At 39.8% G+C, this 25,537-nt stretch overlaps 1 protein-coding gene across 6 annotated transcripts in view; it reads right to left on the bottom strand.

Annotated features, from left to right (window-relative positions):
- CDC42BPA (CDC42 binding protein kinase alpha) overlaps window positions 1–25,537 on the bottom strand; it is a 328,646-nt gene that overhangs the window by 61,080 nt on the left and 242,029 nt on the right. For all 6 annotated transcript variants that reach the window (XM_037895609.2, XM_037895606.2, XM_027833828.3 and 3 more), the window contains exons 16-21: window positions 20,376–20,481; window positions 18,212–18,336; window positions 8,668–8,773; window positions 7,879–8,027; window positions 5,630–5,721; window positions 1,582–1,658 (exon numbers count right to left, since the gene is read on the bottom strand). In XM_037895609.2, coding sequence (XP_037751537.1) covers window positions 1,582–1,658; window positions 5,630–5,721; window positions 7,879–8,027; window positions 8,668–8,773; window positions 18,212–18,336; window positions 20,376–20,481 — 655 coding nt within the window. The remainder of the gene's footprint in view (window positions 1–1,581; window positions 1,659–5,629; window positions 5,722–7,878; window positions 8,028–8,667; window positions 8,774–18,211; window positions 18,337–20,375; window positions 20,482–25,537) is intronic.

The following is a 25,537-nucleotide window of genomic DNA, read 5'->3' as shown; positions in this document are numbered from 1 at the left end:
TTTAGTAGATTAGCTCGGACAAATTGACAACATTTATAGCACCTTCCCATAATACAAAAGCATTTTGCAAAGAGAAATCTCAATACCTGCATTAAAGAGAGAAATATATTTCTTCAAACTGTTTATCTATATAGTATATATCTATCTATACAAAGATATAGATATATTCGTGCAGGAGAATTTGGTGCTCTCAGATGCATTTGAAATCATACAATTCTTAAATTGACTGCATTATGTTTGAATTTGCCAGATCAATCCACCAATTTCTTTTATTGAGGGATTTACTGATTTGAAGGTCAAAGACTTACATCATCCATAAAATCAATCAATGAGGATGAAGAAGAAGAAAAGGAATCCTATTTAACGAACACAGCAGTAAAGAAACAGAAAAAAATGGATGAAGAGAACTATTCTGTAAAAATAAATAATGATACAGTGTTGCAAAAACAATTAAAGAAAAACTGTGAATGACTTTAATGCCAAGTAACAATTACATCAGTTAAAGTTGTGAACTCTTTGTTAATTGCCTTTTGGTTTCTTAGACAGTTAATCCAAAATCCATCCATAAAAAAAGGCAGACTAATGCCTTTTCTACCCTTCACTCAATAAAAACACTTCCAAATTCTGACAAAATTTTTGTATTAAAACCAACATCTGATAAATCATTAAAGGAAATTAAATATGATCAGATGTGCAGAATGTATCAGAATGCAAGGACTTTAGAAAATAGTGAATATGCATTAAAGAGGAGAGTAAAATTTTCAAATGTAACAATAATTATTTTCTTACTTAAACTGTAGGGGTCAAATTCTGCTGTATTAAAGATAGTCATGTGCATCTTCTGTTGACATCTGTGGGAGCCATGAACCAATTCTAGAATAGGATTTGACCTTAAGGGTAGCATCCTGACCTAACTGAAGTCAGTGGGAATTTGGTCATTGACTTAAATAGAGCCAGGATTTAAGCCCTAATATTTTATAGAAATTTTACATTGTTTACTTTAGATAAACAAGAGAAGGCGTGAAATATGTTTCCATTTTACGTTTTCTCCTTCAATTTTTCTATTTACCAGGACTTTGATCTACAAATTGCAAAGGAATTAAACAGTTTTACTTTAGTTTTACTCCGATTTTCTTGGACACATGCATGGTACCACTGATCTCAATGGTAGTGAGTACAGCCGAAGGCAGTATTTAGCTCTTGGTTTACAAATTCCTATAAAAATGAATGGAGGATATGTAATCTGTGTTAGCTAAGTGTTTTTTTTTTTGTTTTTTTGTTTTTTTACAATGAAAGGCCATTTTAACTTCATCTTTCTTTTAGACTCTCAGATTTCACCATACATGATCTTTAAAAAGAATGGACCATGATTACAACTATTCAAGAACAGGAAGAAGGCATAGTAAATGAAACAATTATCATAAATTATTATTGTAACCTAAAATAATGTCCAAAATGTAGAAGGACAATGGGATTAAAAGACAGTATTAACTCCTAAGCAAGTATGCACACAACCTGCATGACAGCAAGAATAAAACATTTCCATGATTGCCAAAGACATTCAAATGGCTGCACACTTACTTCAAATTGATCCAGAGCAGAGGTAGGAGCATTCAAAAATGCCAAGAAAGAATTCTGTGAGTCTTGGTGCTTTACACCTAGAAAACAGCAGCAAGTTTTTTAAGCTACAGAAAAATGACTGTTTTATGGAGGCCCTTTGTCTTGCTGAATCTGGTTATAGGTGAATCATCTAAAATTTATTATGGACTGTCACTTCTGGTCTGCTACTCCGTACGAAAGAGGTACCTTTTTAACACACGTGCAGAGAGTATACAGCATATGGTTAAATGTTCATTTCCCCAGATGTGTGTAAAGCCAAGATTATACATTAGATATACTGCACATATGTATATCGGCTATGTAATGCACAGATATCTAATGTGTATGTGTCTCTTTACAATGCGTTAATACTGATTCACATACATGCATCTATCTGGCTCATTTCATACCTTGCGCCCGTAGGGTTTCTATATCCCAGGAGAGGTGTACCCCTGGGGGAGAAAGGGGGTGCAGGTGGCCTTTGCACTGCTGCCCTTCTCTAGAAATTCTGCCAGGAAAAAGGCAGCTTAAACTTGTGGGTGAGGTTCCAAGGGAGATATGCCAGTGTTGATTGTTAAGGAAATGTGCTGAATCAGCACTTAATCTGGGTTCCTTGACAGTACCCCATGCCCAGCCAGCACCACCCACTTTTAAGTATTTGAGGACAGTTGAGCACCTAGTGTAGATGTTGCAGATGCTTTAGAAATGCAGTTACACTCCTGGCAGTCTTTTCACCAGGAAGAGTCTAAACCCTATGAAGATACAGGGATTGGCACAACCTATAGGTGAATCAAGCCCAGTATGTCTGATGTCTCTTCTTGACATTATTCAGGTCCTCAATATTGGGATAGTTTAATCACAAACACATAATAAGCTCTAAGAGAAATAAGATGACCACAGAGAATGCCTGAATTGCTGTTTCCCCAGAAGATTTGTCATTACATCAGAGCTTCTCTTCTAAAATGGGTATGGGAATGTGGGTGTGTGTGTGAGAGAGAGAGAGAGACATTACAGTTCCTTCTCTAACTAGGATGTCATCCTGTCTACTCCATATCTATCTCACAATGAAAAATTAAATGTTATAAGGAGGATTTTTCCTTCCAAAATATCAAATACACATTACTTCTCTATCAAAACCCAGACTGAATCCATTTCTCAAAGGAGTTGTCATTCTATAGAATTAGTTTTTCCCTGTGCTATTTTATCACCCTCCCAGGTTTCAGAATATCAAATGCACAGGATGAATCTATTAATCTAAATTACCCCTTCTTGGAAAACAATACTCAGGCACAGTGAGTTAATTTGCCACTATCACATGAAGTATCAGAGGGGTAGCCGTGTTAGTCTGGATCTGTAAAAGCGGAAAAGAGTCCTGTGGCACCTTATAGACTAACAGATGTATTGGAGCATAAGTTTTCGTGGGTGAATACCCACTTCGTCGGTGGGTATAAAATGAATGCACTTGAATCCTCTGCAATGTTTATCTTTTAGTCATCAACATACTTCTACTTACAAGAGACAGTCAAATTAAAATATAAAACAATCTGGATTAAAGAGTGCTTCTCAGTAGTTAAATATTTAAACAGTCCACATACAATGTTATGAATTTGCTTTTGGCAAAAGGATACTAATTACTTCTGACATTTTTTTTTTAATCCAGAAGTTTTCGAAGTAAGTTTTACAGTCTTTTCAGAAGTAGAATTAAACTCTTATCTCTATTAACACAAAAATGTAATACTCGAAAACACCAGATTTGGTAAACTATTAATTATAAATTCTTGTTTATGACTAAATACTGCAAGGCAGACCTGTTCAGCAGATTGATAATTAGTTTTTTGGGAGCATAGTACTTTTGTACTGTTCATGAAGCTATAAATGGAAGGATAAACATATGGAAAAGAAGCATCAACAAGGACAAGTTTTCAAAAGCAATAAGCTAGCCCCGAATTCCCATTTTGCATCTCCATAAATATCAAGATATTTATTCTGAATATCAGTGGAAACATCATGGTGAGCAAGTATCAGTATTATAAATAATTTCCTCTTGTCAGCTAATCAGCACCAGTTATTTCTGAATATTGTTTAGTACTTTTGGGCTGTCATAACGGTCACGCTGCACTCAGAGGCCTGTCTACACTAGGTGAAAAGGAGTTGTAGCAGACTACTTGTTTGGTATGCCTTGAGATTGCAAACCATATAAAATGCTTGAATCTAAGCATAACAGTTGTCCCACCAATTTTTGAGTTTTGAGACAGGTTTGAGTTCTAACAACTAGTTGCTGCACCTACGGAAGTGACACAAGATCTTTAATTCGTGTCTGCCTGAAACAGTGCAATCTGCAATTGTTTCTTTCAGCCTGGATGGTAAGACACGAAATGTTACAGCTACACCAGGTCAGCTGATTCGCCTAACTTCATCTCCCAATTACTCCTGGGGTAATTCTGCGCTACTGCGTGTGCGCATATTTAATAAGCCCTGCACATTTAGAATTTTTCGTGCAGAAAAACGCTTCTGCCAAAATGTTGCTGCAGTTCTGCCTTTTGCCCACCAGAGGGTGCTGTGGCAACAGAACAAAGTTGCAACTCCCCCCAGTGAGGGAAAAGAGAGCTGCCTTCCCAGCGCATGTCAGGCCAGGTCAGGAGACAGGGGCTGTGAGATGTTGGGGGTGTGTGTGTGTGGAGGTGTCAGACAGGGGCTGATAAGGGCTAGTGGGGAAGGACAGATGGGGGCAGGGGCTGAATGGGAGTGGAGGCACAGGGCCATGTGGGGAGGGAGGGGCAGAGACACATGAGGGCAGGACATAGGGACAGGGGAGTGGCTGAGTGAGGCACAGACACACATGGTGATGAGGAGGGGTGCAGAGCTACAGAGGGACAGGGGCAGAGTGCCTGACTGAATGGGAGAGGCTAGGGGCCAGTCAGGGTCTGCATGGGGGAAGCTCCCTAATAATCCCTTCTTGGCTGTCCCTCCCCCCCCCCCCCACCCCCATCCCCACAAACAAACAAAAAAACAACCCCTGTTCCTTACTTTTCCCACCCATACCCAACAACCCTCCAAGTTCACACCCAGGCTCCATCCCAGCAATTTACTTCTCTCTCCCTCAGCTCCTCCATTACCTCTGACTCCCCCCAAGCTTTCCTCTGCTTCTTAGGGGTGTTGGAAATACGGTTCTGTATTGTAGTTTAAATGAATTACTACTCAGAGTTCTGTATTAATATGCCTAGTAAGGCATCTGCCAAAAAACATTTCCTGAATCTTTTTTGTTGTCTGTATTGTTACAGACATACTTGCTGACAGGTATTTTGAAATAAATGACCAAAGGTAATTAAAACTGGTGTGATTATATTGCGTTATTTTGACAAATAATATATGCAGAATTTTAAAATATTGTGTGCAGAATATTTAATTTTTTTTTGCAGAATTCCACCAGGAGTAGAGTCTCAATGCTCCAGCTTGTATTTGGAAATCACCCAAGAGTCTTTGCTCCCAGAAACACTGGTTCAATCACAGTAAGGCAAAAACTAGTAAATTGATTCTGCATTGCTATGTGTAAGCAGTAATCTGCTGCAGGAAAAACCACCATTAAATGTTATCAATGCCCCACTATTGTTTCCTCTCTTAGTGTAGACATAGCCAGATCATTCAGAAATGGAGAGTACCGACTGACTATACTGAAGTGTAAAAACCCCTATCTACCAAAGAAAAAATGTTTATTGAATATTCTGTACTACTAAGGGTTATATGGTTGTCAATTCTATATACAAGTTGAAGTAAAAATAATTTAGTTCAAATCAAAATGACTCTTATGCTTCAAGTGCACCAAGAAAATTCCAGAATAATATACAACAGATTTGCACATAATTGATGCGGGTACATTTTACCGTGCAATAGCTGTATTAACATTTTAGATGTCAGAATCTCTCAGCAGCATGGTTCTTGCATTTACATCGCAAGATGACACTCTTAACTGATAAGATGTACCCGCTACTGTGCAATATGTTCTCATTTATTTTGACACCAGTTGCCATACCCTTTTCTGATCTAAGGTCTTCTGTCTCCTTTTTCAGTTTTTCAATTTCTGACAACAGTTCCAAGTTCTTCTTCTCTGACTCTTGAAGTTTACTTTAAAAAAGAAAGAAAAACAAAGAAACAAAAAAATACAGTTATTGAGAGCCAGCACTGCAAATTCTCCCTTTTTTGGTCCATCTTTGCATGTTATTTGGACTACTGTTTGGTTAAAATCAATGTCAGCCAAGTTGCGTTGTCAAACAAAGCATGATGTCATCAAATGGAAGGCTGAGTTCAGAATTCTGTTATGACTTGTTTAGTATGGGACCTTGAAAAAGGAGTGAATAATTGCCTTTGTTTACCCTTTAGGTTGACCAATGCCTCTAATTTATGAACAACTGTGTGAACCCATGCCCTGGGAATGAGAAGAAAAGACCACATTTAAAAATAAACATAAAACAGATAATTTCATTTGCTAATTCATTAAGTTTGTGCTGCTCAGACACTGTACACTGAAAGTTTCTCTGTTCAGTTATTCACAACGGAGACCATAAAAACATTTCGGTAATATAGTGCTCAGCTTAGTTTGCTCCTTACGAATTCTCCGATTCACAATCAAATAAATATTACTACTATACAATTCTACAGCACTTTTCATCCAAGGAGCTCTAACCACTTTTCAAACGCTAGTTATTCCTCTATCTTAATGGTTTTATACTGCTGCTTTTTAAGATAGGTAAACTAAGGCTCAGAGACATTGATTAGCCCCAAATCACACAGTGAGTCAGTGGCAGAGTCAAGGATGGAACTCCGAAGCTCTGCTCCCCAATTCTAGTCACTAGATTGCACTGCCTAAACATTCAAGGACTTTTTTCTTCTATGAACAGGTTGATCTAAAACATTAACAGGTCTAATTTCAACTTGATGTGCAGGTTTTTACTCCTTAACTATCATTAATGTTAATGGGAATTGACATTGCTAAACGCCTTGTACAGTGAGTTGAAGATATACACTCAAATCTCCCCATCATGCACATTAAAAATAAATTTTGCCACAACCCACGTGACTTCTTATCTCCAACCTCCCTATCAGATCCAGCTAAGACAGAAAATCATCACTTCTCTCTCATTTTGCAATTCACACATCAGTTCTTTATTCCATTCTCCACTACTGGTCCTTTCCATGTCTTATGTCTACTGTTTAGGTGCCTAGATACTGTACTACAGTGACAGGCATATTATGGTATAAATGCCTTATACAGAGACTTCAGCAGACAGGTTCATGCACATGTCTAGTCTCCTTGTTTAGAGAAAGGGAATTCAAAGGCTTCTAAAAGTTACCAGTAATGTACCTTTAAAACACACCATAGGGCATTTTTTCCAGTAGGACAGCCCAGGAAACTGAAGTCCGCTACTTTCCAACAGAAGAGGGGCAGCATGGATAATGGCAGAGCACATTTCTTTTACAATGAGCTCAGGCCTCACTTGGAGGGATCACTTTGAGGGATAAAAAAAGCTGTTCAGCCCTCGTACTTGCGCTGTCTTTAGCCTCTCTGCTCAGGCTACCAACAAAGGAAATAATCAGTACCAATTTCAGCGGTGGATGTTGTGATGCGAGTGTTTGAACTGGACTCATGCCACCAAATTTATTTTCACAGGCTGCCAAGAAACCTTCTATGGTACCAGCATTCGGTAACTTGGCTGGATTACAACTCATGACCTACAAGTGAAATGCCCCATTATTCCCCACTACTAATCCTCTGCTTTGGCCAGTCCCCCTAATCAAATGAATTTTGAAATTGAAGTAAAGAAGGGATCAGTGAAGTAGGGAAGAAAATAATTCTTAAATCTCAATAGGCAGGCTTTATTCCTGTACAAATCAACATGCCAAAACTGATTTTGTCCATCCAATCCAATAGACCTGTCAATGGAGCAGAAAGGAATATATTTTTTGAGATAGACAAACAACAATTGTCTGTTACTCAGCCCCAAAGTTGTAAAATGTTTGTGGAAGAAATTATTTGATTTATGAAAAAGTGCCACCTGAAAGTCCAGAGAGAGCGCTCCAGTTTTTCATAGTACCTTTTCAGTTACTCACAGTATACAAAAGAGTATGGTCTTGTTTTTAGGTACAGCTATAAGAAACTAACATACCATTCATTATCAGATTTTGACAGACAAGATATTTAACATTTATAGCTAGATGTTCTCTCCCCAAAAGGTCTTTGGCAAGCTACCACAGTGAAGTTCCATCAGAACCATTCAGTCTCACCATTCTGTTGAGATGCTGGAAGCTTTAACTTTATTTAACTCATCTTGAACGGCCTGTTTGGCTCGGATTTCTGCATCAAGGGCTGACTGCAGTTCCAGCCTTGCTGACATATCCAGTTTTGCAAAGCGGCGCATCTTCCAGGGCATGTCCTAAAAAAAACAAAACAAACAACCCAGAGAGAATGCAATTATTTCAATATTATTAATTATTATTAGTAGTAGTACCTCAGCCTATTATGTTCTTGATGTGAGAGCTCATCAGTCCAAAAAGGATTTTGGAAAGTCCCCAAATACATCATCTCTTTTTTCTCCTCAAGTTCTAAAAGAGGAAGATGACTGTCCCATGCTTTCATACTCTTACAACTTTGTGAACCATAATCATTTACATGCATGGATTCGAATGGCAACTATGATAAGACTCACAGAAGGGAATGGCTCCTTCAAAGAGAATACTTTCGATGATGTGACAGGGCAGATCTTTTTCACCTCTGCAGTTTTATGCAAACATCCTCTCAATACATAAATACAAGATTGTCTGTAACCATTTAAACAAAATTACACATAAAATCCCATTATAGAAGAGGTGCCATTCTATTAATTGACAATAATTAAATTGTGGTGGTCACTTAATAGGAAAGAAAAGTTCCTAAACTTGCAAGATCTCATGAGGCAGCCTCTTTAGATAAGTTAATATTGAAGGCAAAACTGACAAGTACTGACACAAAGTCGTCATCTTTTTTTTTTTTTTTTTTAACAAAACATTATTTGGTATGTTAAGTGTGATCCTTACGGTTGCTCTTGCACCCAAACTGGAGTTCCTCAGAGCCTCTAGTTCTTCTGTCATTTTAGAGGCCAAGGCTTGTAGATACCCTCGAGCATCCTTTTCATCACTCACCCTAAGGAAAAAAAAATTAAATGAAAAATATAAAAGCAAGGGAACAATTAATTTAAAATAAACAAGGCAACCTCAGTAATTGTAAAGGCTAAATCCTTTGCTACTTTGCACAGTTAAATTATACAGTGTATGCTACAAAGACAAATGAAGAAGAAAAAGAAATCAAATATCAAAGCTTAAGAAAGCAAATAAAAAATATTTGTCATGACCAGCATCATCTGACCAAAATACAGACTGTAACAATGAAATGTAGCAGTTTATTTTTAGACAGTAAGTTAAAAATTAAATATGCTACCACAAATTAACAGTTAGAGCATCCAAGCAACATCAGGGATAAGAGTTGTCTTTCTAATCCTTCTAAGATGTTATCATAACTGACTGCAAAACTAGTGACATTAGACGCTTCCCCCAGTTCCTATTTAATAACTGTTTCTTACAGTAGTTTATTAAACAGCCTAAGCGAGATGAGGGCATCTTATTCCCTGAATTTGCCTTCTATAAAGACATGCCTTCTGGTTCTGATCATGTGAACAAAAGTCTCCAAACTTCCTGCTCTTTGAAGACAAGAGCCTCACTACATCTTCCACAGACAAGGTTGTATTTCAGACTCCATTCTCCACAGCCAGGTGCATCAAATTCTGTACCACCAAAGCCTACCCATGTTGTAGATAAGCAGGTCCCAGAAGGGATCAGAGCTAGTTTGGCACACCCCAACTGGTAACCTGGATGGAAAGGGCCAATGACTTTGAACATACAAATATATTTTGGCAGGAACATCCCCCAGGCAGTGGTCCCTAAATTCTGTAATTATAGTAACTTTTAGGGAAGGAGGAAGTCTTATTTTTCTATCCTACTTATCTCTCTGTTCCTCCTCATATTACTGTTTATTGCATCCCAAGTATTTTGGACCTGGAGAGAGACCGTGATCTAGAATGGTAAATCTGTTACCTGGCAATTTCATTTCTGTGAAATCTCTCTCCGCCATCCATCCAAGGTAAGTCCTTTGGGTACCCACACAGTGGCTTCTTCAGGGTTCATGTACATGGTTAATACGGTTGAATAAAGCATTATTGCTAAGAATTATTATTGATAAGAATTAGTAGGTTTATCCTACTAATAAGAATTTAGTGTTTCAATACAGCTTTGGAAGTACTCGTTAGGAGTGAGGAGACAGAAGGGGCAAGTCCTGGAGTGCCATGGACAAGTCTGAGCTCCCTCCAGTATTTGCAGGAATAGAGGTGCAACTCAAATGTTTTGGCCTGAGAGACAGGTCATGATCCACAACCTATATAAAAAAACACCATGTTTTTTCCCCCTCAGGTTATTTGGGGCATGCCGTTCCCAAGGTGGCGTGTCCAACCCTGTTTGCCATGTCCAGTGAACAAAGTCATGAATTAAGTGAGACAGTAATCATTATGAGATTTTCACATGTGGCCTTGGAGTCCCATTGGGCTTGATATCAGCTGGGTTTCCAGCACCCTTTCCTCCGCTGGCAAAGTTGTTAATGACATCTCTGGAGTATAGCAAAGCTCTCTGACTGAAGTCTAGCAGCTCGTTCTTGCCTTTACTCCTACATCCCGAGATGCGATAAGACTTGATTGATGGGGAAACCATTTGGTTCCCATCAATTTTTTTATTTTCTTGGCAGATTGATAGTATCTGACTTCCTCTGCTGCTGCTTCATCTGGGAAAACTTTTTATTTGTATTCAAAACAATCTGTGATATTGACCATCAGTGCTGTCCCATCCGTGGCATATACAAGGTCTGGTTTTCTTAGTTCACCTTTAGCAGTGTGCAGTTTTGTTTTCTGATATACAACCGACTCAAGCTTACATCCTTCTTTTACCAAAAAATCTTAAACAATTTATTATGCCTTCTTATGTGGACATTGTCCCAAAGTATGAGATAGAGATTCATATTTAGCAGAACAGTGTCTGCATTTCATGATTGAATTATTTTCCCCCCACCCTGGATATTCCCTGTTGGGATATATGTTTCCCTTCAGTTTCAAAGTCATTAGGAACTGGCGTTCAGTGAAACCCTGGTGATATCTCATCCAATTATCGCTGATCGGATCACTGTGGAAATGTTCAATTCCACTGTCTTGGCATGGTGGTTCCTTCCACTGGGAGAATTCTGCATCTGATCAGTTACAGGGATTGGGTACTTGAACCTGGGACTGGCCTCTCCCACTCATTTAGCGTTTCATGGATGCTCCGTGGCATTCTGTTATTGTCAAAAAACAGAACTGGATCTGTTATTGCAAGTACCACTTCTACCTTCCCACCTGCTGCCAGGCACAGTTTACTAAATTCATTCTGAATACCACTAGTCAATGCAATGCTCCGAATTGTCTCATCTGTGGAGTGTGAAATTCTATGTAACTATCTTGCCTGAATAGATGATATGAGGCTAGCAAGACTCGTCACTCCCAGTCTTCCATTTCTGGATTTGGCATAAATGAATCTACTGCAGGTAGATGAAGCCACCAAATGATGGCCCTCCTAATGCTGTCACTGAGGGAAAACCATAGGGTTCTCTTACAATTGGTGTGGTCTGCCAGATAGATCATTTGTGCTACGGTGAAGACTTTCAATATTTCCAATTTTTGCGAAGGCCTGAGAAGTGCCCTGTCGATCCTCTTGAGCCAGGTGCCAAATTTATTGGATAATCCTGGTTTGGAGAACCCAAGCCATGGATCAACGTTTAGCCACAAGGTATTTCTCAGACTTGCCTGGTCTTATCATGTTCAGCCTGCCTGTGTCAATCTTCCATGCATTGGTGGCGGGTGAACTCCCACTTTGGGGAGGCTAGCCCGCCGGCCCACCCCTTCCACCCAAGGCCCTGCCCCGCACATGCCGGAGCCGCGAAACCCCATCCCCCTAACAGGAGAGGCTCTGTGGGGCCCCCCGTGATTGGAGGAGCCCTGGCCCCCTCAGCCCAGCTACACTGGGCCGAGCTGCTGGCCTCCCTGACCCACCGCCCCGCCCTCCAAGCACCAGGCCGAGCTGCCAGCCCCCCCGAGTGCTGGGCCGGCCCCAGCACCAAGTCGGGCCATTCCCCCCACCAGGCCGAGCTGCCGTTCCCCCCACCCCTGCCGACCTCCCCAGCTGAGTTACCCGACTCCCTGTCAGCGCCGGGCCGAGCCGCCAACCCCTCCCCCCCAAGGCACTCCCCAAGCCGAGCTCCTGTCCCCCACCAACAGCACTGGGCCAAGTTGCCGGCCCTCCAAGCACCAGACCCCCCTGCCCCTGAAGGCCCCAACACGGCCGAGCAACCGGACCCAGTGCCCAGCCAAGCCTCCTCACTTCGCTGCCTGCTGCTGGCTCTTCGCTGGCTTTCTGCATCCCTCCTCACTCTCCCGTCACCAAGGAGGAGGGACGTGGCGAGTGTCATTTGTTTGAATCCCTTAAGGATTCTGTTCTGTGATATGTGGCAGAACACCTCTGTCGGAGATCGCCAGGGATACGTGAGATTAAAAATACACAGATTTTAAAGGTTTCAGAGTAGCAGTCGTGTTAGTCTGTATTCACAAAAAGAAAAGGAGTACTTGTGGCACCTTAGAGACTAACAAATTTATTTGAGCATAAGCTTTCGTGAGCTACATGCATCCGATGAAGTGAGCTGTAGCTCACGAAAGCTTATGCTCAAATAAATTGGTTAGTCTCTAAGGTGCCACAAGTACTCCTTTTCTTTTTACAGATTTTAAATAAGCACGTTTACTTATTTTTGTTACTAATTTAAAACAAAGAATTTAAAGACCCAGTTTGCTTGTCACTGTTTATGAAGTCTGTTTACCCTATGCATTTCCCTCACTCAGACAGTGAAAAGTATTTCAGTCATTTATTTTATGTTGACTGTACTTTCGGGTTCTTAGCGTTGCAAAGTTGGGACTGAAAAAACTGCAGGAGAATATTTAAGAGAAAGTGTTTCAGTTGAAGCTTAATTGTTTTAAAATTTTTGTTTTCAGAAAAATCTATATTTGAGGCCAAGGTTTGGTAGACAGCATCCCTTGTATCAGAAAATAGCTATGAACAAGTTAAAGAGGAAGATAAATATGAACTATTTACTCCAATCTAGTGCCCTGCTATCCCTCTGATAACCAGTAGGTGGCAAATGGCTCACAATGATTCGACCGTCTTCAAACTAGTGTTGTGTGACCTCAGAAGCTCTTGCCCTTGTTTTAGGCATAATAGAGGCCTGTCCAAGTCTTAATCTCCCAGGTCTCGCATTCCTTCTCACAGTCCCTTAACAAATGTAGCAAAGGGTTTGAGGATCTCAGAATGCCTTGGATCTACTGAATGCATTTTCTTTCTTTTACTAAACAATTCGATTTTCAATCTTTTTTCATATATAACAATGTCCCTTTCACACTGCTTGGACCTGCAAGTCTTTTATTTATTATTTAATTTTCTTAAAAGTAAAAAATAAAACAAGGGTTTGATTTATACCTATCAATCCAAGAGACTTTGGGAAAACAGGGAGAGAGTAAAAACTCTTGTGAGGTAAAGTTTCACTTCTTACCTCAAAAATAATACATCTGAGAAACTGTTTTCAATAGTGATATTTTAAACTTCTATTATTCTTACACTTTAAATCAATTGACAAAACTTCTGCTGAGATTCAACTTCCATTCAGAGTCCTAAAGCCTGTTCCATAATGCATGCATGCTTTCTGCTGAGAATAATGGGGTTTGAGATTCAAATAGTTGCTTTGGGACTTTTTTCCTTTTTATTTTTAACAAAACCTTTAAAAGTCCTGAAAATACTCATTAGGACTGAGTGCTTGGCAAGACATCCAGACTGCACCAGAAATATCAGGTAAATCTTCTAGTTATTATTTGTATTACAGTAGTATCTACACACCCCAAATGAGACTGAGACCCCATTGTGCTAGATGCTGTACAAACAGTAGGAGACACTACCCACCTCCAGGAGCTTACAATATAGACAGACAAGATAGACCAAAGGTGAGACAAGTATTGTTCCCATTTTACAGACAGAGAACTGAAGCACCAAGAGATTAAGTGACTTGTCCAAAGTTACAAAAAAAAAAAAAAAATTCTGCAGCTGAGCCAGGAATTGAGCCGAGATTTCCTAAGGTTCAATCCACCTGCTCTCTCTTTGATTGAATGTGTTTTAATGAGAAATCAAAGAAGTCCTGAGCTGGGTGAACTAAACATTTAAATACAAGTCTTATCCTTCTTTCCAGAGCATATCTTGAGTTTCAATGAGAGAAAATGAATGAAAAGTTAGACATTCTAAAGTCTCTGGTCTCCTTCAAATATGATTTTATGAGTCCAAAGATACCTTTTAAATGAGGTAACCTGTCCCTATACTGAAAGTAAGAGGCTTAGGACAAAAGGCTTCCATTTTAATTTCAGAAATAAAGAAAAGGCCACTTCTGATATCCCAAAGAACAGATTTATAGCAGAGAAAGTTTGCGATGTAATATTATGTGGAAGTTGATATCTAGCTTTTGTAAAAATCTTTGCACCATACCTACATTTTTCTGAAGTAGTGCATTTTTCCCAGTTCTTCACCAAGTACAGTGGAACCCCGATTATCCAATCTAACTGAGATCGGGGCAAGATCGGATAACCAAAAAACTGGATAAACTGGAGAATGGGTGGCAGGGCTCAGGTTGTCAGACCCGTGCTGACTTCGGGAGCCCCAGCTGCCCAGGGCTGCCAGCCTGAGCCCTGCTGCTGTCAGCCCTGGGCGGCTGGTGGTTCGGTTAATACGAAGAGCTGGATAACGGAGGCTCGAATAAACGGGGTTCTACTGTATTATTACTGATAACGAATACTAAAAATACTCTCATGCTATACAGCACCTTTTATCCAAAAGGCTCAAAGCACATTAAAAACTTCACATTAGAGAATTAAGCCTCTCACGCCTGTGAGATAGATACGATACTCATGTTACAGGTGAGCTCACTAAGGCACAGACATATTAAGTGCCTTGCAAAGTCACTCAGTGAATCAATAGCACAGACTGCTGTTCATCTCCTTTCTGCCACAGGCCTGAAGTATAGTATCGCTGGCTATTTGAAAGTGTGGTGTTTAAATGGGACTGTATTAGTATTAGATGTAATGAGTCTTTTTCCTGGTACCTAGGGGGAAAATTTATACTTTACTATATAAGTCTCATGTTTTCTTATTCTTGTCAAGGGTTGGAGTGGTTTGGATAATTTTAGCTTGTCAATCTAAGAACTCCGTTAAGATGCTGGATGGTCTGTGAAGGTCTGTCGCCAGCATGTTAGAGTAAACAGGGGCAAGGGTGAGTTACAATTATTTGCATGCTATAACTACTGAGAGAGGGAAGAACACATTAGGATGGTTCAAGGAGGTATTAACTGTGTAAAGAGGTGACATTGACAGAATAAATTGTGAGTTCAGTATCAGAGCAGACTTCCTGACAGTGATCTCTATTAAATTGTGGCAAAGTGTCTCAAGGGAAGTGATGGAAATCCAACTGCTTGTGCTATTTAAAACTGGGCTGGAAATAATCCTGTAAATATTGTAGGGAGCAACAATGTATTGGCTTTGGAGATGGTCCAGATGACCAGATAGGTGTTTCCCATCTCTAATTTCTATGAATCTGTCATAACTTTAGCACTGAAGAAACCTGCTGGTTTACACCTTTTATTGAGGGGTGGGGAGCATGCACGTAATTTAGACAGAAAACCATTAGATTTGGGGAGGAGCCAACCACCCCACCTTAACTTCTGTCAGCTATGAGCTACTGCGGTTGCCATAATTAGAAACATGAAGATTTGGATTGAAACTGCGAGTGCTGAGAAAAAAATTAAGAACTTGCAGATAGCCAAACTAGAAATATTCTTTTGAATATGAAGTGATTACTTGATATTTTCCTCTCAAAACACATACAACTGCCACTGATGTTCAAGAGGACTCCAGGTATGCATGCAGAGGGATATATCTCCAACAGAGCATCGCATTTTAGTATGCAGCACAGAACTCTAAGGAGAAGAGAAGGATGCTACAAGATTATTTGAGTAACAAATTGAAGAACAAAGGTACAAACAGCACAAATTGAGTAAAGACATGGTGGCTGAGCACTGCTGAATGAATGTTGTTGGGTGTCTTCAGGATGGAAGAAAGAAAAAGACTAGAAGTTGTGTAGCAATTAAGAATATGAATGTAGACAGGCTACCTGGGCCTCCTTGCTGTTCACAGAAATGTAGAGCTGGAAGGGACCTAAAGAAGTCAAGTCCAGCTCCCTGTGCTCTGGCAGGACCAAATAACCCTTGACTATCACTGACAGGTGTTTGTCCAACCTGTTTTTAAAAAACTCCATGATGGGATTCCACAATCTCTCTTGGAAGCCTATTCCACCTTAACTACCTTTATAGTTAGAAATTTTTTTCTAATACATAATCTAAATCTTTGCTGCACATTAACCCATTACTTCTTGTCCTATCTCCAGTGGACATGGAGAACAATTGAGCACAGTCCTTTTTATAATATCCCTTAACATATTTGAAGACAGTTGTTGTGTTCCCCCTCAGTCTTCTTTTCTCAAGACTAAACATGCCCTGTATTTTTTTTTTTTTCATTCCAAAATGCTCTCTGTTCCTACATAACTCCTTTTGTATTTTTGGAAAGGCTATCATACCTTTGTGTAGTTTAGCAAATAGGATGTCTAACTTTGGTTCTCAAAGTGTTACAGTTTAAATACCACTGATGTTTTGTTTTCCTTAAAAAAAACACTTTCAGACCACACACAGTTTTCTTTGGGCCTTACCTGATTATTTGCATTCATGCCATCATCATACGTCTCAACAAGAGTGGTACTTCTTCAAAAACATTAACAGTCAAAAAAGCCAACAGAGAAGGACAGGAGGGAGGAGAGGAGAAATAATGGCTTGCTTGATAATTATATGCAAAAGTTTTATCCATCTAAATGGCCAAGTGAAACAATACACAACTATGGCTGACTTGTCTTCCTTCACAGCTCTCAAGTGTTGGGTTATGAAGGCTTTGGATAACATGCTAATCCCCTATTGGGTTTGGTTACTCTGACCATTTAACTAGATCACTATACCTTTTATTTAAAAATTAAAAAAAAAGACATTTTACTTATAATGACCAAGCTTTTTCTTCTTCTGTTTTGATTTTAACTGTACAAATAGTTCTGATCAATCCTAAAACAACAGACTTCATCTGAATGGTTTTATTGTATTTCTGGTTTCTGTAATTCTGGCATAGAGTCTACTACACTCACATTTGTGTGAGAGAATTGGAAATGTGACAAAGTGTTTGAAAAGAACATCCACAAATTAGGCTGATTTGATTTTTTAATCTCTACCTCTGTGAAAACGATGCCTTCAGAGAGTATGGGCCTGACTACATGGGTCTGAATTATGTACATTCATGAAACAAACTACATTGCTTGGAAAATGTCCAGAGTTCCAGAGCCCAACTTTTTTTTGTATGCATTGAGTGGCCATATTCAAAAACCAAAGCTTTGTCCAAATATGGACAATAAATTACACTGATGTCAAAACACTGTCAACCTAACCAGGTTTCCTTAAAAAGACAACGTTTACCCATTTTTTTGATGCCAAAAAAAAAAAAAAAGTCCCATTATTCAGCTGCTACAAGATGAGACAAAATGGGGGGGAAACAGCTTAAGAAATAACAACAAAAAATTAGCATAAGATACTGAAATCCCCTCAAAGTGACTGATATGTAGAAATGTTTGGATACAAATTGTTTTCACACAAGTTAAACATTACAATGGGCCAAAAAGAAAAAAAAGATTTTAAAATAAGTAATATCCAGTAAAATTTCTTTCCATTAACAGTTTAAACTCAGACTTGTATTTTTCCCTCAGTGTTCTAGAAAGAGATAGGAACCATTATAAATGCAACATGACAGTTTGATGACGGCATTATTAGGGAGTTCACTTCAATGAAACTTCTTACTTGTTAACCCTAAGTGCTTGAGCTTTAGGAATTGTTGCTCTCTTGTAAAACTGCATATGAATTACACTGAGTTTGTTTTACTCTGCCACACATAAAATAGCCCACAGTAGTCAGTATTGAAAAAGAAATTATACAAATCTTCCCAGCCTCCTTAGCCCCTTTTTGGAAGAGTGAGCTAAGCACATGATTCCTTTCAACGTTCTCCCAAAGCCACAAGTCACACCCAATGGCTATGGTTCTTTGGTGCTTAAACAGTTGCAGTTGTGAGGACAACTTTCGCTCTTAAGGAGGAACAAGGTTTTCTAAACCCCGAACATAAAGAAACATCCAGTAAATAATCTAGCTCAAACCTAGACAGTTGTGAGATTTTACCAAGAGAGTCTGGGTTTCTTGATGCAACATGCTAATGAAAATGCATGAGCAGCCCTACCCCACAACTGCCTTGTGCCAAGGAGCTCTGCAGTGACACTAGAGCTGGGTACTCACCACTGGATGATCTCAGTAATTTGGGCCTCCCAGTGTGCCACAGATTCCTTTTTATCTGCCAGGTCTCTCATTTCTTCTTCTAGCTGTCGGTTGTTCATACTTAGCCTCTCAAACATCGTGGTGAGCTGAAAGAGGATTTAAAAACCCCATTTAATCTATGAAGAGCTATGACTTAACCCTCTTGCTGACCTACCTGATCAAGTTTTGCCTCCCTGTGCCCTACCCCTGGGTGCCCACTTTAAAAATCTGTATCACCTATCAGAATAAACTGCATATGACAACAAAGGCTGAAACATTTTCTTCTCATGTCCAAACTTAGATACCATGAGAATTACAATTTTGTGACATTCCTATCTTAGGGCTTGATCTTGCACAGTACAGGTGTGTAGTGTTGCATGTAGAAGCACAAAATTAAAAGTGTTGAGCAAGACAGGGAGTGCAAGAGAGTCCGATCCTGTGTTACAGCTCTGCTATACAGCCACCAAGTTACTCCTGCTTGGTAGTGTACCAGGAGTATACCGCTGTGTCTCCTCAGACACTCCCATTCTCTGCTCACCCCAATCCCTTTTCTACCTTGCACATTTATAGATAGAGAGTGGGATTCATCTTGCAACTTACTACAAGCTTTTCTACACAGAGCCTCTGCCAGTACAGCTGTGCTGGCATAGCTATGCCAACAGAGCCTCCTAGAATAGCGTAAACCAGCAGGAGTTCTTCTGCCAACATAGCTACACATCACCTTTCTGAATGGCATTAGCTATGCTGACCCACCCCTTGTCTATTATCATAGTTGTGTCTACACTGGGGATTTTGCCAGGATAGCTAATGCAGCTCGGGTGTGTAATTTTTTCACATTCCAAGCTGACAGCTATGCCGGCAAAATTTTGTGGTATAGACCAAGCCTAAATAGAGGAATATATCCAGTGGTTAACCTTCCTTGCAGCCACACAGGTTCTATTCACATGTTCACACCCTACAAGATCAAGGCCAGAACCGGTTTGTGTTAATATCAGGGATCAAGGACAAATTAGACTACATAATTATTCGTATAGGTCAAATTTGGACCAGAGACTATGCAGGCTTGAACATGAAGCCCTACTCTATCTACCATACAGTACATGTATTTCTTTAAATACTGAATTATAACAGCAAATTGGAATGATGCAAAATTTAATCTGTTTCGCTCTTTTTTCCCCAAATTAAATTGTATATTTATCAGTAAAACGGGTCTCCTCTATGGCCAACATCTGTAATTATACTTAAATAGGAGTCCCCTGAGCACTTTTTCCAGGTCCTAATGATCTGTGATTATGAATGTTAATAGGTCTATCTAAAAAATTCACATGTCATTTTGCAAGGCACAATGAAAATCTTTAACAGAATAAGGCAAAGTACAGAAACATCAAAGCCTCTAATCTTATAGTACTTGAAGCTACATCTATATAAATGTCTACATTGTTATGGAAATATTCTTAGTTTGTACAGTATGGTAATTTAAAAATGTCTTCCATTATTTTTTAAAATACACATAAAAGCAAATTAAAAATCAAGTGAACTTCTTGCTTTAGGTAACCTTTGCCAACCAGCAATGAACTGGAACAACCCAGGGAAAAAATGAACATTAAAGAGATAACCTAGCTTAATTATTTTTTGCTCAATTCTTCTTTCATTGTAATTACATCCTCCATTCATCACATGGTAATGCTAACACAGCCGCCCTGTGATTTGTAGCTTTTTAAGATCTCAAAGTAACACTTCATCTTCCAAGGTAGAAATGACCAAGTACAATTTCATAGTAATCTACATGAAAGTACATGTAAAGTAATCACATTATTGGTCAACTACATGGTTATTTGGGTCATGCAAGCAAATCATTATTGTTTTATTTTGGCTTAAAGAATTGTCAAGAGTTTCTGTGAAAAAGCCATAAAATCAACATAATTTAGTTCTTTTAAAAATACATTTAGAAGATCAGATAAGACTCGATTCTCTTCTCAAACCAAATGGGAGACACTCTTCTGTGCAGGATCAGTTGAACTTCTGATATATCCTATATTGGAGATTACATGTTGGATTCAGTTACCTAAAATGGGTCTTATACATCTCTACTAAGATCCTGTATTGTTGTCTTCAAACTCTCTAGCTTCAGCCAAGCAACGCTCACCTTATCAAGCTCATTTGAGAGCTTTTTGTTTTCCTCTGTTAGCAGAGTCTTCTCCCGTTCATACTTCTGTTTGAACTCTGTTTCAAACTCCTCTCTTTCACTTTGGCTAAGGTATAATATAAAATACAATAAAAAGTTTCATATACTGCAAACAATCCACTATATTGTTTGATTAAACAAATACTAATGTGTAAGTATGTAAAGGCTCTAAAAATTAATATGTACAGCAGCTGAAAGTAAAAATATTAAACATATTATTAAAAATATTAACCCCCTAAAACGTGAACAACATGTTTATCTTCTTAGTCTTAGGACAGCGAGTCAGTGTGCTTAGTGTTATCGTTAGACAAAATTAACCCTCCTTCACTGCAGGACTGCAGAGCCTTAGGAAACTAACATTTCTCAGCCTACTTATAAGTACTTTATTCTTTGGGTAGATCTTCCAAATGCTCAGTAGTTATAATTTTGCAGAATAAAAGATAGGAAATGTATTATAGTCTCAAGGCAACCCCACAAATTCAGACACTCACAGTTAAAGGTAAAACCTTCATATACACTAGTTTGTTAAAATGGCATTTTAATTTCTATATATCTCTGCACTTCCTGGTCCCAGGCAGGATTAAAGGCAGAACTGCCAGAGATGAGACCTCGCCCTAATAGATTGCCATGTGTGGAACAGTCATGGGACTGGCAGGATTAAACCAGTGATGAGAAAAGCTTCTGCTTACAATATTGCCAGGCTAATTTAGCAGACCTAAAAGGCCACTTATTGACGATTCACCCATCAGTATCAACAATAAGAGAATGGATCAATTGACCAACAGGGACACAATCATGACTGAACTGGAGACATCAATATCAGCAGATTCTCAAGTCTGTTCAGATTGCTCATTCCGTGAAAAGCCTCAGGCTAGCTCCTGCTCCCAACCCTTGCCTTCTCAGGTGGGTTTTGTTCACCAGAGAGGGAACACGTAATATAATGCTGAATTAATCAACATTATCCTAACTGAAGGAATCCCTGTGGATTTGCAGATGAATGATGATGCTGTGGCCCTCTCTCCCTGCCAAATGGAGCACAATTCTCTCAGTCCATGGGATCAGAAGAAGGGTAATACAGTGCAGCAAAGCTACACTGCCCCCTACTCCCCTTGCACACACACTACCACCTCCACCTCAAATCCACCCTTTTTGGATCCCCTACACTTGCAGAATTTCAGGAAGACCGCTTTATAGCATTTTACTTTCACTAATGTAAGTAACAAGGATGGACTTTACCAGTGGGCTAATTAGGCTGTGCCACACATACAGCAGGTGCAAGAATACTAGTTCAATAAATATCTTTGTTCAAGTATTCAGATGCTTAGTAGGTACTCACTAAAAAGCCAGATAAAATAAACATCAAAAACTCTGTCCTGAAGTGTGTGAATTTAACTGCAAACAGGTCAGTGTTTCAGATTATGTGATGGGGAAATTATATCCTGGTTTTACTCCGTCTCTGAGAAAGAATTTGGCAAAGAGTTACAACAGTTCTGCAAGAACATCCTTAAAAGCTGAGAGGCCGTTGGTGGCTATGCTGAGCCCATTTAAGAGTATTCCTGGTTTGAATTTCCTATTCCTAATTTGAAATTCATTTAATGTTTCAACCAGACTTTGAAATATAGTACACCATATTAGGATAATCTGTGAAATCGTTTGTTGCTAGGCATCCTTTGAAACATAACACTTCATTCTACCAATGTACCATATTAATCATTTCTGTTTAAACTCTAATTCTGAAATCTACCACCAATCCTTTCCCAGACTAAGAGATTCCATGCATATGATGAACAGCCTGGGCAATAGCCAGAAAAAGATTAAAGCATTAGGGGAATGGATAATGAGTCTCACTGCCATGTATGAGGAGCAGAATCAAGACTAATTTCTCAAACAGTAGATTAAGCCTTAAAAAAAAAAAGTTTGGCTAACTCTTTTTGTTTAGTTTTGTGTGTTTATTGTTATGATTTGTTTTGGTTGCTATGAATTTTGTCTAATATTTGCTCTGTAAAGCCTTGATCATCACAGCCACTGTGTTGATGGGTTTTTAGGATTTCTGCCAATTCCTGTTTCTGGGGAGGGGAAGAAAAGGGACAGGATACACACTTGACATGTTTTTAGTATTTGTAACTGAAGTTCTTAATTGCAATGGTGATAGTTAAGGCTGCGAGTCTGTCACAAAAGTCACGGATTCCGTGATTTTCCGGGATCCCCATGACTTCTGCAGCAGCCAGTGCGGCTGGTCCAGGGACCCCGCCCCCCAACAGCAGCAGGAGTTTGGGTGCGTGTGGGAGGGGGCTCAGGGCTGGGGGTTGACCGCGAAAGCGGGTGAGGGCTCTGGGCAGCACTTACCTTGTGGGGCTCCCCTGGAAGCGGTGACATGTCCCTCCTTCAGTTCCTAGCTCCACGCGCTGCACCGCCCGCAGGCAAGCCCCCACAGCTCCTATTGGCAGCAGTTCCTGACCATTGGGAGCTGCGGAGCCAGCGCTTGGGGCGGGGGAAGCACGTGGAGCTAGGAGCTGGGGAAGGGACATGTTGCTGCTTCCATGTAGTCACAAGGAGCTGGGTAGGGAGCCGCGAGGAGCTGGGTAGGGAGCCTGCCAGCCCAGCCAACACCCCCCACCTGCACCAGCGGGGGACCCAGGCCACTCCCCCTCCCCCACAAGCACCCATGGCACCCCTGGGCTGCCCCCCCCACAAGCACCCGTGGCACTTCCCGGGAACACCCCCCCACCCCTGATTTAGTCAGGGGTATATATTACAAGTCATGGACAGGTCATTGGCCAGGAATTTTTGTTTACTGCCCGTGACCTATCCATTACTTTTATTAAAAATACGTGTGACTAAAATGTAGCCTTAGTGATAGTCCCTATACCAGTAAATCAGACTGATCAGGAATGAGGCAAGGGAAGCAAAGGGAGGAGATAAGGAAATTTAATGGGGGAAATGCAGCCTCAGAAATAAGAGGTAAATGGAAAGATCCACCTACTGCCCTCAAGTATCTCCTTGACAAGCCTTGAATCACTGTCTCAGAAAAGTGATGAAATCCACTGGCATACACCCTGGGTAGGGAAGAAGATCAAAATCTCTCTCCCCCATCAACTTTTTATTCTCCTCTAAACCTTAGCCATCTATCGGCTCACATGCTATAGAAAGCATACACATACACTAGATTGTCTTTTATTCTCAAAATAATTGTGAATGAGCCACAATAAATCAATATAAAATCCATCTTTTAAGACATCGTGTAATCCTTAACCTTACTACTGTGACTGTGGGGGAGGGCACAAATTATTTTATCTTGCTATTTTGAAACAACAAAAAGGGGCCCTGAAGTCAAACTCAAACCTCCAACATTTGACAGACCTGTGTCATACCCTGTACAAAATTGACTTATAAACCTCTATGCTCTGTAAACCATCCATTAATTCACAGGTTCAGAAGAAACTTCTCCTAAAGACAGTCTATTCCATATTGTCCAATGCAGGTTTCTTGTAGTTTCCTCTAAAATATTTGGTACTGATAACTGTCAGACCCAGACAGGGCTGGCTCCAGCGTTTATGCCGCCCCAAGTGGCAAAAAAAACCAACTGCCGCCGAACGGGGCTGATGGTGCAAAAAATTGCCGCCGAGTGCAAAACACACTGTGACGGAGCAGCCGCCGAATTGCCGCCCCAGAGCCCAACGTCCTGCCGCCCCTTTACATTTGCCGCCCCAGGAACCTGCTTGGTTCGCTGGTGCCTGGAGCCGGCCCTGGACACAGAATACTGGAGTAGATGGATTATGGGTCTGATCTTGTATTCCTGTGTTCCAATGGTATAAGGCATTTCTTTCGTGACCTGGTAAATCACAAGTTATCACACCTTAGCATATTGTCCTCAGTATGGAAAAAGTAGCATTTTTCTCTCCCTCTGAGACCTACGCACTTGGACTACTGGTACTAAGAAAACCTTATCTTTAGCAGTGGAGGGATATGAAAAATAGTACCAATAATTGTTTTTAAAAACTATGACTTTTCGAAAGCAGTTTTTCTGAAAACACCTAACATATTCAGAATACTATGGTATAAAGCTCTTATTAGCTCTGGTGTGGAAGAACCTATATAACTTGCTCTTTTCTTTGCCACTTGTAAGTAACGCAGATGATAAAACCTTTCAATCACCTCTCAGCTTTTTGTTGTTTTTTTTAAAACACACACACACACACACGGGATCACATATAAATACTGACAGTTTTTCATTTTTATGCAAGACCTGTTTTTTAATTTCCATTTTGGTATATGCTATGTTTTTAGAAATGTCTTTGTTCCGATAATCGAGATAGGGTCAGTATAAAACTTCCCAGGTATTTCCTCACCCTTTGCAATATTGCTACCTAATGCCCCTTTACTATTGGCAGAGGCTCAGAAAACTTTTTATGTCTGGTTATGAAAACAAAAAACATTGCAGGTAAAGAGAAAAATGCAATAAAGTTTTATAAACTAAAACAATGTGCTCTAGAGACGACTACCAAATACTTAAAGTGGAGCAACACTTTAATTCTTCAGTTTGTAATATTTATGCTTCACTCATAAATCAGTGAGCTACTTCAGATCCAAGTCAGGTCATCTTTTTTCACTTACTAAGGCCCCAGTCATGCATTAGTATCTGCTAGGGTAGATTTGTGTCTCTTTGTATCTCAGCGGAGTCCCAAAGACCGCAATGTGACTCTGCACATGCCTATTCTAAAAGAGCCTAGTGCAAGGTCAGGCCCTTATAAAGAAAGTTTTCTATTCTTGAGGGCTGATCCTGTAAGATGCTGAACTCTTCCTGTATTATGTGTCTTTGACTCCCACTGAACGGTCAAGGCCCTTAATTTTGGATACTTGATACTTTTTTGTTCATGATTTTCACAGTCTTTCCTATATTACAAACATTATACACACACACAATACCATTATATATATATATTATACATACTGTCCCATTCATGCTAGACTCAATTCACATTCACTTTTTCTTTACAGAGGTCTAAAAGATCCTGTTGGAACTAGCTTTATAAACAGCAAACATGAAACAGAGTAACTTTATGAAACTGTTCAGCTATTATATTAGAATTGGAAATTTGATCACCTTTTGACTTTTGTAGCTG

This window comes from Chelonia mydas, chromosome 3 (assembly GCF_015237465.2).
Source record: "Chelonia mydas isolate rCheMyd1 chromosome 3, rCheMyd1.pri.v2, whole genome shotgun sequence".
In the NCBI taxonomy this organism is placed as follows: domain Eukaryota; kingdom Metazoa; phylum Chordata; order Testudines; family Cheloniidae; genus Chelonia; species Chelonia mydas.
The sequence above is the reverse complement of the archived record's forward strand: the minus strand, read 5'-3'. Positions and strand labels throughout refer to the sequence as shown.